Source organism: Tachypleus tridentatus, chromosome 4 (genome assembly GCF_004210375.1).
Source record: "Tachypleus tridentatus isolate NWPU-2018 chromosome 4, ASM421037v1, whole genome shotgun sequence".
Taxonomy (NCBI): domain Eukaryota; kingdom Metazoa; phylum Arthropoda; class Merostomata; order Xiphosura; family Limulidae; genus Tachypleus; species Tachypleus tridentatus.
Window position 1 is genome coordinate 66,324,251 of NC_134828.1, and position 14,754 is coordinate 66,339,004.

Genomic DNA, 14,754 nt, shown 5'->3' on the forward strand with positions numbered 1-14,754 from the left:
TAGTGCGGGGGGTCAACATACAGTTGCAGAGTGCCGAAGTTAGCAACATGAAGTCACTTACGCCACTGCGGAGGACCTCACGCTGCCTCCTACCGTAGATGCTTCAAATACCAACAAGTATTCAGAGTAGCCAGAGCAACCAATGGTCCCACCCAAGAAGCCCCTTCCATCGTAACCCAGTCAACTTGCCACCAGCTCTACATGAACTCAATATATCCGCCCGTGCAGTAGCCAACGAGACTAGATCCAGGACCTATACAGACATCACAAGATTCTTGACTCGATCCCTGATCCTCGCCAATTGCATCGTAGTCTTCGTTGTAGACATACTATTCCGTCTCAACAGAAAGGATATCGTCACGTCGGGAGACCTCATCAACGACGCCTGCCACGCCGCTAGATATTACTTTGCCCTCTATGAAATTGACCGCTACAAATTGCTTAAATTTCTGCACATAAACATTCAAGGTGGTCTAAAATATAAAAACAAAAACGACCTCTATGTGTCATAGCAAGAAATAATTTCAACATAATAATGACAATACAATGTCATTAATTGTTAAATTTTTAATCATATGGTAGAATTTTTCCTCTGATCCATGATTTTCATCTGGTGGTTGTAACACATTCTAAATTCTTTCTCTCCCTTAACTCTCTAAGACATTAGTCTTGATATTCTCAACTTGAAAAGACTAATTCATTTATTACATAGCTATATAATATATACATGTGTATATACATATAATAGTGTATATCTGTATAAAAAAAGAGAAATAGAACAACAAATCAACACTGTACTTCACGATGAAACAAGAGAAACAGAAAAACAAATTAACACTGTACTTCACAATAAAACAAGATACAGAGATAAACAAATCAACACTATACTTCACCGTACAACAAGATACAGAGAAAAACAAATCAACCCCATACTTCACTATACAACAAGAGAAAGAGAAGAACAAATCAAATTTGTACTTCACTATAAAAAAAAAGGTAGGAGGCAAATAAGTAATATAATTATAATCTATCAAACTATGGTACCAGTATTGTTTGGATTTGAAAGAGATAGGATCACATTTCTGACCCATATTGTAGTAGACAAACGAAATACGGTGTAATCCAACCAGAAGTCTGGATACGCTGTTATCTTAAACCCTTAAGAAGCGGAACTCCATTCCAGACCGTTTTGCCCAAGTTACCAGAAAATAAAGATCGTATTATGAGAATTACTTGGTCTATTTATAAAGAAAAACTTTACATTATTAGAGTATCACAAATAACGTATTACTTCAGGGTATATTCGAAAGATATGTACAGATTATATTAATACAAATTTTTGCGTTGTATCAAGTAATTAATTTGTCACTAACACTACAAAAAACTATTGTTGTTTCACTCAATAATGTCTCAGTGGGTTTTACTTTTATTTTATTTTTCTCCTTTTGTGTTACACATATTTTTTTATCTATGCTTACTTAAATCTGAAAACAACACAAACAAAACATGAAACATCTCGAATGTGTCTAAAAAAGTCTTTCAAGGTTTTCTTTTACATTAACGTAATTGTTTTTGTATTACACATGCATTTAAAAAGCATTTCGATACAGAAGTTTAGGTTTTATTAACTGGAAATGTCTTAAAACATCTGTACTTTTAAAGAAAATTATCAGAATTTGAAAACGTTTATTTTGTGAGCTGTTACATTTTGTTTTATGTTTAGAAAAACTGAACATCAAACACATTATGCTGTGGTAAAATACAACAAAGTGATTATTTGATTAAGCAATAAACTGTAATGATTGGCTATATTTTAATTGTTGTTATTCTTTGTTTATTTTTACACAAAGCTGTTCATGTCTGATTGCTTTAGCCGTACCTAGTTTTGAAACGATAGATAAGTCATCATTCCCTCCCCTCAACCACACTAACCTGTTAACTACTCTAAATGAATAGCAGGAATTGAATGTCTCAATTTGAAACGTACTGTCGTAGAGAAAGCAATCGCATTCTTGATAGAAGGACTAAACTGTATGGGGTATTACCAATTCATAATTTTAGAATACTTTAAACATTCATTAAAATATACGTTAAAATTGGCTTGTTCTGGGATCAGGAGACATTTTAACAGAAGTGGAAAGGAGAATACGACTTGCTAGCATGAATGCTAAGTAGTACTTGGAATTAAATCATCATTTATAAAACAGAGCATTGTACCAATATACACAATAGTACCAGTTTCAGTTTCACATCGCGTACGTTCTGGAGTATGACACAGTCTAACAACTTGTATCCTAAAGACAGTATTAAATCTTCAATTAAAATAAAGTACAGAACAACTTTTCGATCTTCGGGTTAAGAAAGAGAGTTTGCACGAGACTCTTGCTGTGCACATATCTTAGGGAAGAGAGCGTAAACGGGTACGAGGTTGTAGGAGCGCTGCACTTAGATTTTAGGTTATTAATTAATATATGTATAAAGTTGTTTCTTTATATCGATTTAATTTTAGTTTCAGTTCTTGTGTATGTAGAGTTTCTATGATATTGCGTTTGTTTGTATTTTTTTAGAATGTTGATGTTTTCTATCTGGTTTTTAAATAAATTTAGTTGTTTTCTGAAATATTACGTTTTGAGCTAAGTTGTTTTTTTCCAGTGTTAGTTATTTTTTCGCTTATATCAAGAATATATGGAATGTAGCAGAGGAAGGTTTTTTTCTTTCTTTGGATTTATTATTGTTTGTTTATTGTTGAGTGCGTTTTTGGTGTATGTGTTTATGCATATTTTTTACGGTTTTTATTAATATATGTAAGTAACAATATTGGAGGGCTGAGGAGGGTTCTTTGTGGTATAGCAGAAAAATCAAAACTTTTTATTTTTACATATGTTCTCAATGTGACGCTTGTGCCTGCTTTCGAGAGCAAATCAAATTGAAGCGAAGCTCTAACGTAGACAAACAAGCTCGCATTTCATCATCGACTGTAAAAAGCCTCTCTCGTTTTCTGGCTGTAATCTCAGTCAATGCTGACAATTCAATTTCACAAAACCACGAAGATGCAAATGGAAGCAGAACTTCAACTGATTTTGAACTGATTGCATGTTATGAATTTTAATGGAGATCTAGAACTCATCCAAGCTCTTTTCGGGAAACAATGACTGATAAAATTTGTTGTTTCGTAAATCAATGAGCTGTTCTTCCTCCTCAGTTGTAAGATTTGTTGTCTCGTTGATTCCGAATGGATATGTCACCCACTTATACTCGTCGACAGCAAGTGATGGGAAGTAATGCTTTAGTGCGGACTGTAGGTCGTTTAATGTGTTCAAAATTTGAGAGCAAATTTTATTCTTTGATGGACATTCGTTAACAGAAGGAAAACAATCAAGGACTCCTTTCGAGATCTTATTCTTCCACAGCGTCACCTTTTTAACGAAGGCCTTCAGTTTGGACGTTGCAGTAATAATGTTTTCAGACGGTCCTTGGAGACTTAAGTTCAGAGAATTTAATTTGTTAAACAAGTTGGAGATAATCAGATGATGTCGAGAAAACATCTTCGAGAAAACATTTACAGACTAACTGGGAACGTAATGTTCTGATACCAGTTAAGTAATGAAAGGGATATTTGAATTGTATAATACCAAAACTTTGAAGAAAAGACAATAATCCTAGAATGCCATCAGTAAATATTAGTAAAATAACTCAAAAGTAATTCTATCAATAAGTAATTCAACGGATAATCCTTTAATAGTGTTGAAATGATGAAGAGCGAACAACGTTTTGACCTTCTATGTAAAATGTTTTCTCAACCCAAACAAGCCGTTTTTGCATATATAAGTTGGAGTGAAATTGAACCTTCATCCACCAGATCTCATCATGAACAGAAAATTCAAATTCTGCTTTCTCAACCTCCAAGAAAGAAATTACTTCAGTTTTAATTGGACAATACGCCTTAACACCTTTACTTTTGAAAGTTATCGAGTTTCAGTGTGGTACAGTAGCTTTTTGTAGTCTGAATCCATTGCCTCACAGAGAAGAGAGAAAAGTCGATATTGAGTGGCCGAGACTTGATCAAATTCACTACTTGAATAACTTGATTCATAACAGACTGCAAATCTATCGGCAAAGATTTGGAGGCGAGCGCCTCTCTGCGAATCATGCAGTGAACAATCCTAATGTTTGGATTTTGTTGGTGCACCAGAGTGACGAATCCCTTCTTTTTTCCTTGCATTGAAGGGCAGCCATCGGTGCAAACGCTGACACAGTTATTCCAATGTAATTTGAAGAGCAAAATGTTTTCATTCACCAACTCGAAAATGCCTCGGAAAAGAATTTTATAGTGAGTTGATGTTAAATTTGTACTCAGTACTAAAATATTATAGATAAAAACTACATTTTTGTAACATGTCATTAAGTTCTAAAGAAATATTATTGTACTTTAATTGTATCACTTCATCAGTCATTGAGCCCAGTATGGCCAGGTGTTAGAGTGCTCAATTCGTAATTTCAGGGTCACGGGTTCATATCACCTTCACAACAAAATTGCTCGCCCTTTCAGCTGTAGGAGCATTATAATTCTTTGTTAATTCCAATAACCGTTTGTCAAAGAGTTGCCAAGGAGTTGACTATGTGTGGCAATGACTTTCCTCTAGTTTTACACTGCTAAATTAGAAATGACCAGCAGAGATAACTCTAGTAACTTTGTATAAAATTCACAAACATAGATAAAAACTATTTCAGTGCTGCTTCTTATGTGTTAAGTTCTAGCTATTCATGGGAGAGGCTTATATTCAAAAGTAGTTATTTCATTCCCTGTAAAAATAGTTGTATATTTCAGAAATTGTAACAATTTGAAAGTAAATAATTTTACGTTGTGATTTAAAGGGGGAATTTGAGAAAATTTTCAGAAGAACACAATAATATTGAATGTTATTTTGTTTTGCCAAAGAGGCCCGGCATGGCCAGGTGGTTAAGACTCGTAATCTGAGGATTGCGGGTTGGAATCTCTCTCACACCAAACATGCTCACCCTTTTAGCCATGGGAGCATTATAATGTGATGGTTAATCCCACCATTCCTTGGTGAAAGAGTAGCCCAAGAGTTAGCAGTGGGTGTTAGTGACTAGCTGCCTTCCCTCCAGTCTTGCGCTTCAAAATTGGGGACGGCTGGCTCAGATATCCCTCGTGTAGCTTTGCACGAAATTCAAAACAAATCATACCAACATTTTGTGCTAGCTGTCCTTAATCTAGTATTGAGACAAGAAGGAAGGTAACTTTTCATTATTACAGACCACCAACTCTTGGACTACTCTTTTACCGAGGAACAGTGTAGAAAGACATCTTTTGACATGACAACTCTTAAAGTACATTTGATTACACACAAGGTTATAAGGTTTATAGATCAAAATAATTTATTGTATCATTAATATTGTAATGCTTTAAAGCAAATTGTCACTGCAATGGATTAATTTTTGGATGTTGACTTAGCTAAACCGTAGTATTAGAAGCTGGAAACTATCATCACATTATGAGTACATTTTGTATACAATGGCTAAACACTTACAAAAGTTTATTAATGTAATTTTAAAAGGTTGTACTTACTTTTGTGAATATAGTCTACCTTATATTTTTTATCAGTATGTCAGAGTAACATTTATATAATAACAAACATTTAATTGGGAACAATTTTTTAATTGCTGTATTAAGAAGCAATTTCATCACCTTCAAATATATAAGATTAGAAACATATAATCCTTTTTTGTTTTATCAGTAGTGCATGGTATTACATTCACATATTGGCACATTACAGATTCTTATGATATTTTATTGTTTCAGTTGTTCAGGAACTGTGTGTTCAGCAGTAGAAACAGAAACAGGGTTGGAAGTGGTTATAAAGCAGATTAACTTAACGGAAGAAATTAGAAAAGAACTTCTCATCACCGAACTTTCAGTGCTCCAGGAGAAAAAACATCCGAATATTGTGAACTACTTGGACAGCTTCATTGTCGGTGATGAACTCTGGGTAAGTGTTTTAGCGTTATATATTAGTTAACTCTGTTTTATTTTTAAATTTACCGATTATGGAGTGTAGGTAAAGGTACTGGCTTTATTTAATTAAGTGGGATAGTTTTGAGCAACCCTACAAGTATAAGAATGTTTTTTACATATTACTCGCAGATGTGCGAATTTTAAAATTGTTGTTATAGAGATGGAGACTGTGAGTTGCACTGTATACAATACTCTGAAATGGAGTATGAAATGGAAAATTGTAAACATTGTTTAATGTAATAAATATTAAATTTTCAGTTTCTTACACAAAATGCCATCCAACATAATATTTTATAAATGTTTTGGATGATATCACAACTTCAGTGATCAATATACATGAGTGTACTTCAAAAAATCTTTTCACGTAGTAAAATAAAAGTAGAAATAGATAAAAGTAGAAAGGATGTATAAAAGTGTTCTTTTGTAATTCACTCTTTAAATTGAATTTGTAATTTTTTCTTTGAACTGCACATTTTACTACATCATAAGTGTCTAACTCCTGAACAAAGTTAAAGAAGTGATTTTAGCTTGTTTCCTTCGTCATGAAGAATTTTTTAAACAACTTTGCTATTTTGATTAGGTATATGATTTTTGTCAGAATCTTAAATGAGGAAAAGTAAATTATTCTGTCTCATTATTATGTATAACTTTATTAAGTAAAAAACTGTAAGTTAAATCATAAACTTTTTTTGTTTAGATAATAATGGAATATTTAGAAGTTGGGTGCCTGACTGGTATAATCAACAAAACCTGTTTCTGTGAAAGTAAAATATCAGCAGTTTGTAAGTAAGTAAGTTGTATTGATTGTTATTAATAGGTTTCTCTTACTTGTCCTACTACATATTTCAGTCATTATAGCCTTCTACAAAGACAGAAATGATGATTCACTTTTGATATTAAATTTGCAGACATTACTTATGGGATAACCTGATATATATGTATGTATGTATATATGAATGTATATGTAAGATATTAAATAACTAAAGCACACTGAATAAAAATTATACTGACATCTTAAGATATTAATTTTTAAAATAAACTAATATTTTATACAGGTTCTCAAGAGATATATTCACCGAGATATTAAAAGTGATAACGTTTTACTTGGAAAGGATTGGAGGATAAAACTAGGTTAGTGTTTGGACATGTATGCCTTTGTGAACATATGCATTTCTAAGTGTTTTAACTTGTTTATTTCTCAAAGCATCATTATGTAAAGAATTTATTATAAATTATATGTACGTATGAATGTAAAGTAACATTTGGCTCCAGATACTATGAACCAGTAGTAATATGCAAAGAGCAAACGCACAAAACATATTGTTTTTGAAACCTGTCTATCTGAAGTTTAACTTTTCAAGATTTGACTATTATAAAACAAGTTATGTACAGATGTATTACTTTTGACATAGTTTTCTTAAATTGTGTGTTGTGGCTGAAAATCAAAAGTGTGTAAAAAATGAAAACATCAATCTTTCTTTTATACACCTCTAATTTTGAACCTCAATTAACAAATTACGAGGAACGTGTGAAATGAAATACAACTGTATTTAACTTGAATTCTAATATCGAATGAAAAGCTTGTTTGTTTTTGTATTACAGGATATAAAAGATAGATTAGAAGTGCTGTTTCTCACATAGCTTTAATTTTAACCCACAATGGAGAAACTGAGAACATTGGAAAAGCATAAATCGATATCTGTACTTATTTATGTTTACAACACACTTTAAGCCAATATTTTATCTATTTTCCATGCTTAAACCATAATTATTGTATTTAATTGTATTTTAAACTTTTTAACACCAGCTACTTTATTGATAGGATAACTTTCTTTTGGTTCTTTCCATCACACAGGTGATTTCGGACTATGTGCAAAAATATCCAAAGAACGAAACAAAAGGACATCTCTAGTTGGGACTCGTCATTGGATGGCTCCTGAAATAGTAAGAGGAAAAGTGTGTGGGCCTAAAGTTGACATATGGTCAATAGGTATCACAGCAATTGAAATGTTAGGTGGTAGCCCTCCTTACTACGACGAAGATCCTGATGTGGTAAGTGCTGGCAATCAGTACTTGAACCAAAGAGTAAAAGTAGATTGAATTTGAGTTTTTTCTTACTTGAATGTCTCCCATTTTTCTTTTATGTAAGTTGTTTAAGTTTTAAAAATCATCAACATTGAATTAGACAGATAATTAAAGACTTTGGTACAGCAATAGTATAAAATGTTGAGGCTTTCAGTGAATAAAATTATAGTCTTTTAATAATTTAGATGCATTAATGCTTTGATTTAATATTTTGTGTTGTTAAAGTTAGGTTATTGATTTAGTCATCAAGTCACAATTCTTTTTCAGGTAAAAGATTTAATAGCAAGAAATGGGAAGCCAAACATCAAATATAAAGATAACCTGTCTTCAGTGTTTAAAGATTTCTTAGACAGGTGCTTAGAAGTTCATGAAGATAAAAGATACAGTGCTTGTGAACTCTTAAAGGTATGGTAGAAAGTACTGTTATTTTACTAGGTTATTTTGTTTTGTTTTGAACCTTTTATCTTACAATGCTCATCTTAGAATCTGAGAGGTTCATCTTAATATGGCATCATCTGATAGTTTCATATTTGTTTATTTCATAATATCCGTTACTCTGTACAGTATCAACTTTTTATTAGTGAAAAATGGAGTAATTTTCACTTCCCTAACCAACATTTACTTAAATATTTTTACTTTATAAAAATGTCTTGTTACATTTAATCCCATCCATTCACATTTACTTCAGTTGATTTCTTATAGGTAAAAGTGTTTTAACTTGATAGTGGTGCCAAAGTTATAAAGGTGAAAATGCTGGATTTTATTTTCAGATACTTTAAATTGAAAAAAATAAATTTGTGTGTTACTATATTGTATGGCTTATCGAAGAGACAGTTCTCTATTTATATTTTTATGACAAAAGTTGTTTCAATGTTAGCATTTTCCCTTGTCTTTATTCAGATATAAACATGATGTACATTATTATCTACTTAGTAAAAAAACAACTCTTCCATAAATTTATTAAGGCACAATTTGTTTTTACAAGTAAGAGTCACTTAGCTGTTTGAGGTATTTCCATAAATTTTTAGAATTACAAATGTTTTTGTTATTTTAATATCTAATATTTATAAAATAAGCACGTTGTGAAGAATTGCATATCTACCATAAGAGAAACCACTTGTCAATTCATGTTGCTGTGAATGAAATATACCATATGATGTCTTGAAAAGGAAGTTGCACTGGAGCCTTAACAATTAGTCTATCTCATATCATATGATCAAGAGTGGTATGATTTTGTGATGTAAACCCTCAAAGAGTAAAATAATTTATGTAAATCTGTATAAATATCATTTTCACAAAGATATCTGATCCTTCGGTTATTTTGAATACTTTGCTAGATACATGGAGCATGGTTGTTTATATCATGTTTGAGATGAGTGGCAATCTTATTTCTGTTCATCAAGCAAAGATGTTCCAATTTTTCTTTTCTCATTTATCAATTTACCTCTTTTGGTTTCACAGTATAGGTGTACTTGACAGTGTTTGGGAAGTCATTTAAGTCTATATTTCATCAAAGGTTGGAGAGCGTAGCAGTATTACGTAACGCAAACTCCCTGCTCTACTTATTGTTCTCTATGCTTTGTGAACCATGACATAAGAAGAAAACGTAATATTTCGTGTTAATCACGTTCTTATCAACGTTTATATGTATGTTGCTTGTAAGTTGAATTATTCTTGCATATACTAGTATCCTATGTTAGCTGTATAGTTAAGACACTACATAGAGTACAATGGCAAGTATTTCAGGCTCTAAGTTTGATCAGTATGTTCTTCTAAGCAAAATCCTTATATGTCCTTGGTACAAGTACAGGGAATTCTGAAAAGTGACTATTTTCACATGGGTTCACACAGTTCTGAACAAGGTTCAGTGTTGAAATTTTACAATGAGTAATGGCAATGAAGAATACAATGAAAGGAATGACAAAATATTCTCTTGTCCTAATACAGTAAAATCATCTGTGTAACAAAAGTCTTTATTCTACATTTTACACATTTTGTTAAACAGATGTCTTTTTTTTGGGTTTTTTAAATTTCTCACACAGCATCTATTCATGGATCTAGCAAAAGAGTGGAAATTTTACAACCTCTCATAGCGACAGCAGTGAAATGTGTAGAAGAAATTATTAATAGATCAGAACCAGGTACCCCAATATATTACTAATGTATAATGCTGACTTATCATTAAATAAACAGAAATAAAGAGGCTCGTTTAATTGGTTAAACAGGAGATTATGAAATTAAAAAACACAAGTAAAAAACTATAAGAAATAAGGTTGGCTGAATGTTTGAATATTATTAATATGATTTTCTGTAATTACATTAAGAATAACCAAAATGTTAGGATTGTGGAAGGGATTTTTAGGAGTGATACAGAAAAAACTAACATTTAATGATTACGGAATGGTTAATAAACTACATTTTTTAGATATAATTTTATTTTAATTCTTGAATAGTGGACAGCTGTAAGAGATTATAAACTTTTTTTTCAGTGGAGGCAATACAAACTGTCCAGATATGTATATGTATTGTCTTGCTTCAGCAGTGAGAAGAGTGTTTGGTAGTCTGAGATGTTTAGGATTGTCACAGAGTGTGTGTTTTTCTTATAGCAAAGCCACATTGGGCTATCTGCTGAGTCCACCAAGGGGAATAGAACCCCCTCATTTTAGCATTTTAAATCCGTAAACTCGCCGCTGAACCAGCGAGGGATGATTGTTAAGGAAACGGGTGTTATTGAAGCATTGTTTTAGTTCTGACTTGATAAAAAGAAAAGTAAGATTAGGATACACAAGAAGATACAATTGTTTTCCTTTAAAAGGGTGGTTGGTCTTTCAATGTTTTTCATTCAAATGTGATATGTAATTTATTAACAGATCTGAATTGAGGACTTGATAAATATTTTAATCATATTTGTTTAATTTGAGTATTTTTTCTTTACTTTATAGATTGGTATTATAAATGGGATGGCCTGTTGATTCAACAGGTTCCCATGTTGTCCTTCAAGTATTTATATGTATTAATAAGAATCATTACTAAAGTCCGTTGTGTTAATTCATGTGCATAGTGATGTCATTACTGTTATGAATTCAAAGTATCAGTAAGAGTACCTTATTTATTTGATTTATTGCTTTAATTATGGCATCAAGTTTATTTGAACCTTTTGCTATTTTTGATATTATCTACATTTTTGTGTAAAAATCGAAAAGAAATATAGAGGTTTATTTGATACAGTGTATTCCATTTCTCTAATATTGTTCAAAATTATCGAGAAAATATCAATAAAATAAGATAGGAATTTTGCATAAGCCACATTTAGTTAATGTGTAGAGTATGATTTTGATAAAAAAAATGTTTTGTTGGTTAATTGTCATAATGGACAAACCTATATAATGGGATATCTGTAGTAGTTTTAATTGGTTTATATAGATTAAATATAATTGAACAAAGAAGGTAAAGACCCAACTATACTTATAAATACATTTTATTAACTGTAATAAAATATTGAAACTATAAATATCCAATTATTTAACATACACATGATGCAAATTTATCTTCAAAGCAAGATCTGATAGTTACAAAGAATTAACTATAATTTTAAGAAGTTTATTGCAGGTCATGAAGACTGTGGCATCTGAAATTGTATCCACTTTTTAGAAGGTCAACAAAAACTTGTGTAAGTCACAAAACTGTTGCACTTGTTTATCAGCTTATAAGCATCACTGTTATCAAAACATAACATGAACAACCCGTGGAAATACTTAAGACAATTATTACTGCAATAATATTAAACAATGAAGAGCATTATAAAAACCTTGAAACCCCTTTCTGTATGTCTGTTTTGTGACTAAATTATTACATCATGATAAGTACAAATTAAGGCAAGTTAAAAGGATAAAAGTTAGGTTTTATCTTGATAAAAGGCCAATTTCAGTACTAATATAGTGTAATTTCACCATGAAATGTACTTTATATATCTTATAAAATTGTTTTTTTTCTTAAATTCCTATGATATAGTTGTTTTTATATTTCTAAAATGTTAAAGTTGTGTAGTATTGTCTTCTTATCTAACAACTAGTAAATCATCTTTCTAGGTGGATAGCTTCATGGCCATTAGGATTTGATATCTTCAGTCCAGTGTACTTAATGGTCTGCCTTCTTTGGTGGTTGTCCGGCCAATATTGAGGATCGAGAGCAGAACTGGCCATTGTAACGATTACTAGAGTATCGAATCTTGACAATTGTATGACAGTTAGAGGGATAAAAAGGACTGTTCATGTATTAGGGAGAAGTTAGTGATTCTGTAATAGAAATACTTAAAGCCAAACTCATTAGTTATTTAAATATCGAAACACAGTTGTATAGGGCTCTTTACAGTTGTAAAGAGGTGGGAATGCAACAGAGGCTTTTACACATACCCTCTGAAACAGAGAAATTCCAAAATAAAATAACCCTGTGTCATTTCTCGACACTGATCTTCTTTGCGAGACTAAAATTTTTAATATTATATATTCTAAAAATTAATATTTAGGATACAATCAAAAGTAAGCATGGCATATTTTCTGTTTTGTTAAGAGTCCTTTAACACCAAAAAATATTTGCCTGAAAAGTATGTAACGTTTGATTTGAACTACCGGTTTTATATAAAATAACTTTATGAAAAATTATAATTGTAATTACAAATTATATTTGAACTCGACTTTTAATGCTGATTTTATATGTTAATGAAATATACATGGACCTAGCTAAGACACTTTTTAAAAGAGCCACAGATTTTATTTTTACACTGAGATGTAATATTTATGTTACAGCTCGTGTCTCCATGTCCAATCATGATCTGCCAGACAGCCATACATTTCTACAATAGTTCGTCAGTTTAAAATACCAAAAGGTGTGTCGTAATTCTGTTATGTTGAAAACAAACCACGTCTACCATTTGGTTTTCATGATCCAATAAGTATACAAATACGACTGCTTATTAGCACAGAAATCCCTTGACACCGTGTTTGGTAATTCAACTGATATGTTCTCTAATTTATTGACACAAATCCTTATGTTATTAATAACCTTCTTGAGATATACAACGTCAGTATGGGAGATGTGAACCAATAATACTCTGATGATCTCGTTTTTGGACATAATTTTCTTTTGTTTATGTTATGTACAGTTGCATATTCAAGACAGTTTTAATATAAAATACTGAGCTTTTTGTGGAATTTATTTTAAAATGATCCAGAAAAATAACACCTGCAAAGATGTAATAAATGTTATGAAAAAAAAATTGTTTGTTTGTTTGTTTGTTTAAAATTTCATGCAAAGCTACACTTAATAGTTATCTGCACTTGTGGTCCCTAAGTTAGCAGTGTAATACAAGTGGAAAGGTAGGTAGACATCACCATCCACCTCCAACTCTTGGGTTGTTATTTTAGCAACATTATACCGCCCCATACGTCTGAAATGGTGAAGTTGTTTGGTGTGATTGGGGATTCGAATCCCCGCCTCTTATATTTAGAGTGGAGCATCGTAAACACCTTGCCATGTAGGGTCCAACTGTGAGCAATAATCATATTTGATATAGAAAAATATCATTCTTTTGTAATTATGAGTAACGTTACTGATTGTTCAACAGGAATTTTAAATCGCTCTTTGAGGAAGGACAAATGTTTATAACATCATCCCAGATGATGGCGCTCTTGTATTTGGTTTTAATTTCCCACAAAGTTACTCAAGGTCTATCTGCCCTGACCGTCCCTAATTTTGCATTGTAAGACTAGAGAGAAGGCAGTTGGTCATCACCACTCGCCGCCAACTCGGGGGCTACCATTTTGCCAACGAAAACTGGGATTGACCTTTACTTTATAACGCCTTCACGGCTGTAATGGCGAGAATGTTTCGTGAGATAGGGATTAGAATCCGCGACCCTCAGATTACGAGTTGAGCGCCTTAACCACCTGGCCTGTTGTTTGTTAAAACCTTAAACTACACAGTAGGCTGTTTGTTGTTTTCGTGCCGCGGGTAATGACACCCGATTTTTCGAGGTGAACTTACTATTATTTTGCCTCCGTGTGGTAGAAGGCGGTCTAGATTTGAATTATACTAATGTAGACAAAAAGCTAAGTTCTAAATACGTTTTAGTTTCTTTTAGTGTCGCAGGCATGAAAAGAGAACAAATGTTGTTAGTATATTTATGGCTCTGGTTAGGTAAGTGTTGTTAATAAAATATAAATAATGAAATATCTGTTGAATATATATTTCTGCTTTAATGTAAATAATAAAACAATATTCTAAAAGTTTGACATGAAAATCATGCAGTAGTGCTACCTGTACATAATGTGAATTATAATATTTTTGAAACGTTTCATTAAAATCTTCAACTTGAGTTGGCTTTAATTAAAACTTTCATGCCCTTAAAAAGACAATTAAAACAAATGAAAGTATAAACCGTTTTTTCGGATTTTCTGAGAAATATCAATAGACCGGAATATCTGTATCGTGAAATATTATTATTTCAAGGAAATACAGGTAAATACCCACAATCAAAACTGAAAAATGAAATACAGCAGGCATGTTCAATAATGATTTTGAAATGTCTCATTAAAATCTTTAATATGTGTTTGTTTTAATTAAAAGTTTCATTC

The 14,754-nt window shown here is 31.8% G+C and overlaps 1 protein-coding gene across 1 annotated transcript; it reads left to right on the forward strand.

Annotated features, from left to right (window-relative positions):
- The first annotated feature begins 5,835 nt into the window (after positions 1-5,835).
- LOC143249334 (serine/threonine-protein kinase Pak-like) lies at positions 5,836-14,126 on the forward strand. The gene is made up of 7 exons (XM_076498983.1): positions 5,836-6,011; positions 6,735-6,823; positions 7,093-7,168; positions 7,893-8,089; positions 8,390-8,527; positions 11,732-11,792; positions 12,211-14,126. The coding sequence occupies exons 4-6, from the start codon at positions 7,967-7,969 to the stop codon at positions 11,771-11,773; spliced, it is 303 nt and encodes a 100-aa protein (XP_076355098.1). The 5' UTR covers positions 5,836-6,011; positions 6,735-6,823; positions 7,093-7,168; positions 7,893-7,966; the 3' UTR covers positions 11,774-11,792; positions 12,211-14,126.
- Positions 14,127-14,754: the final 628 nt, after the last annotated feature.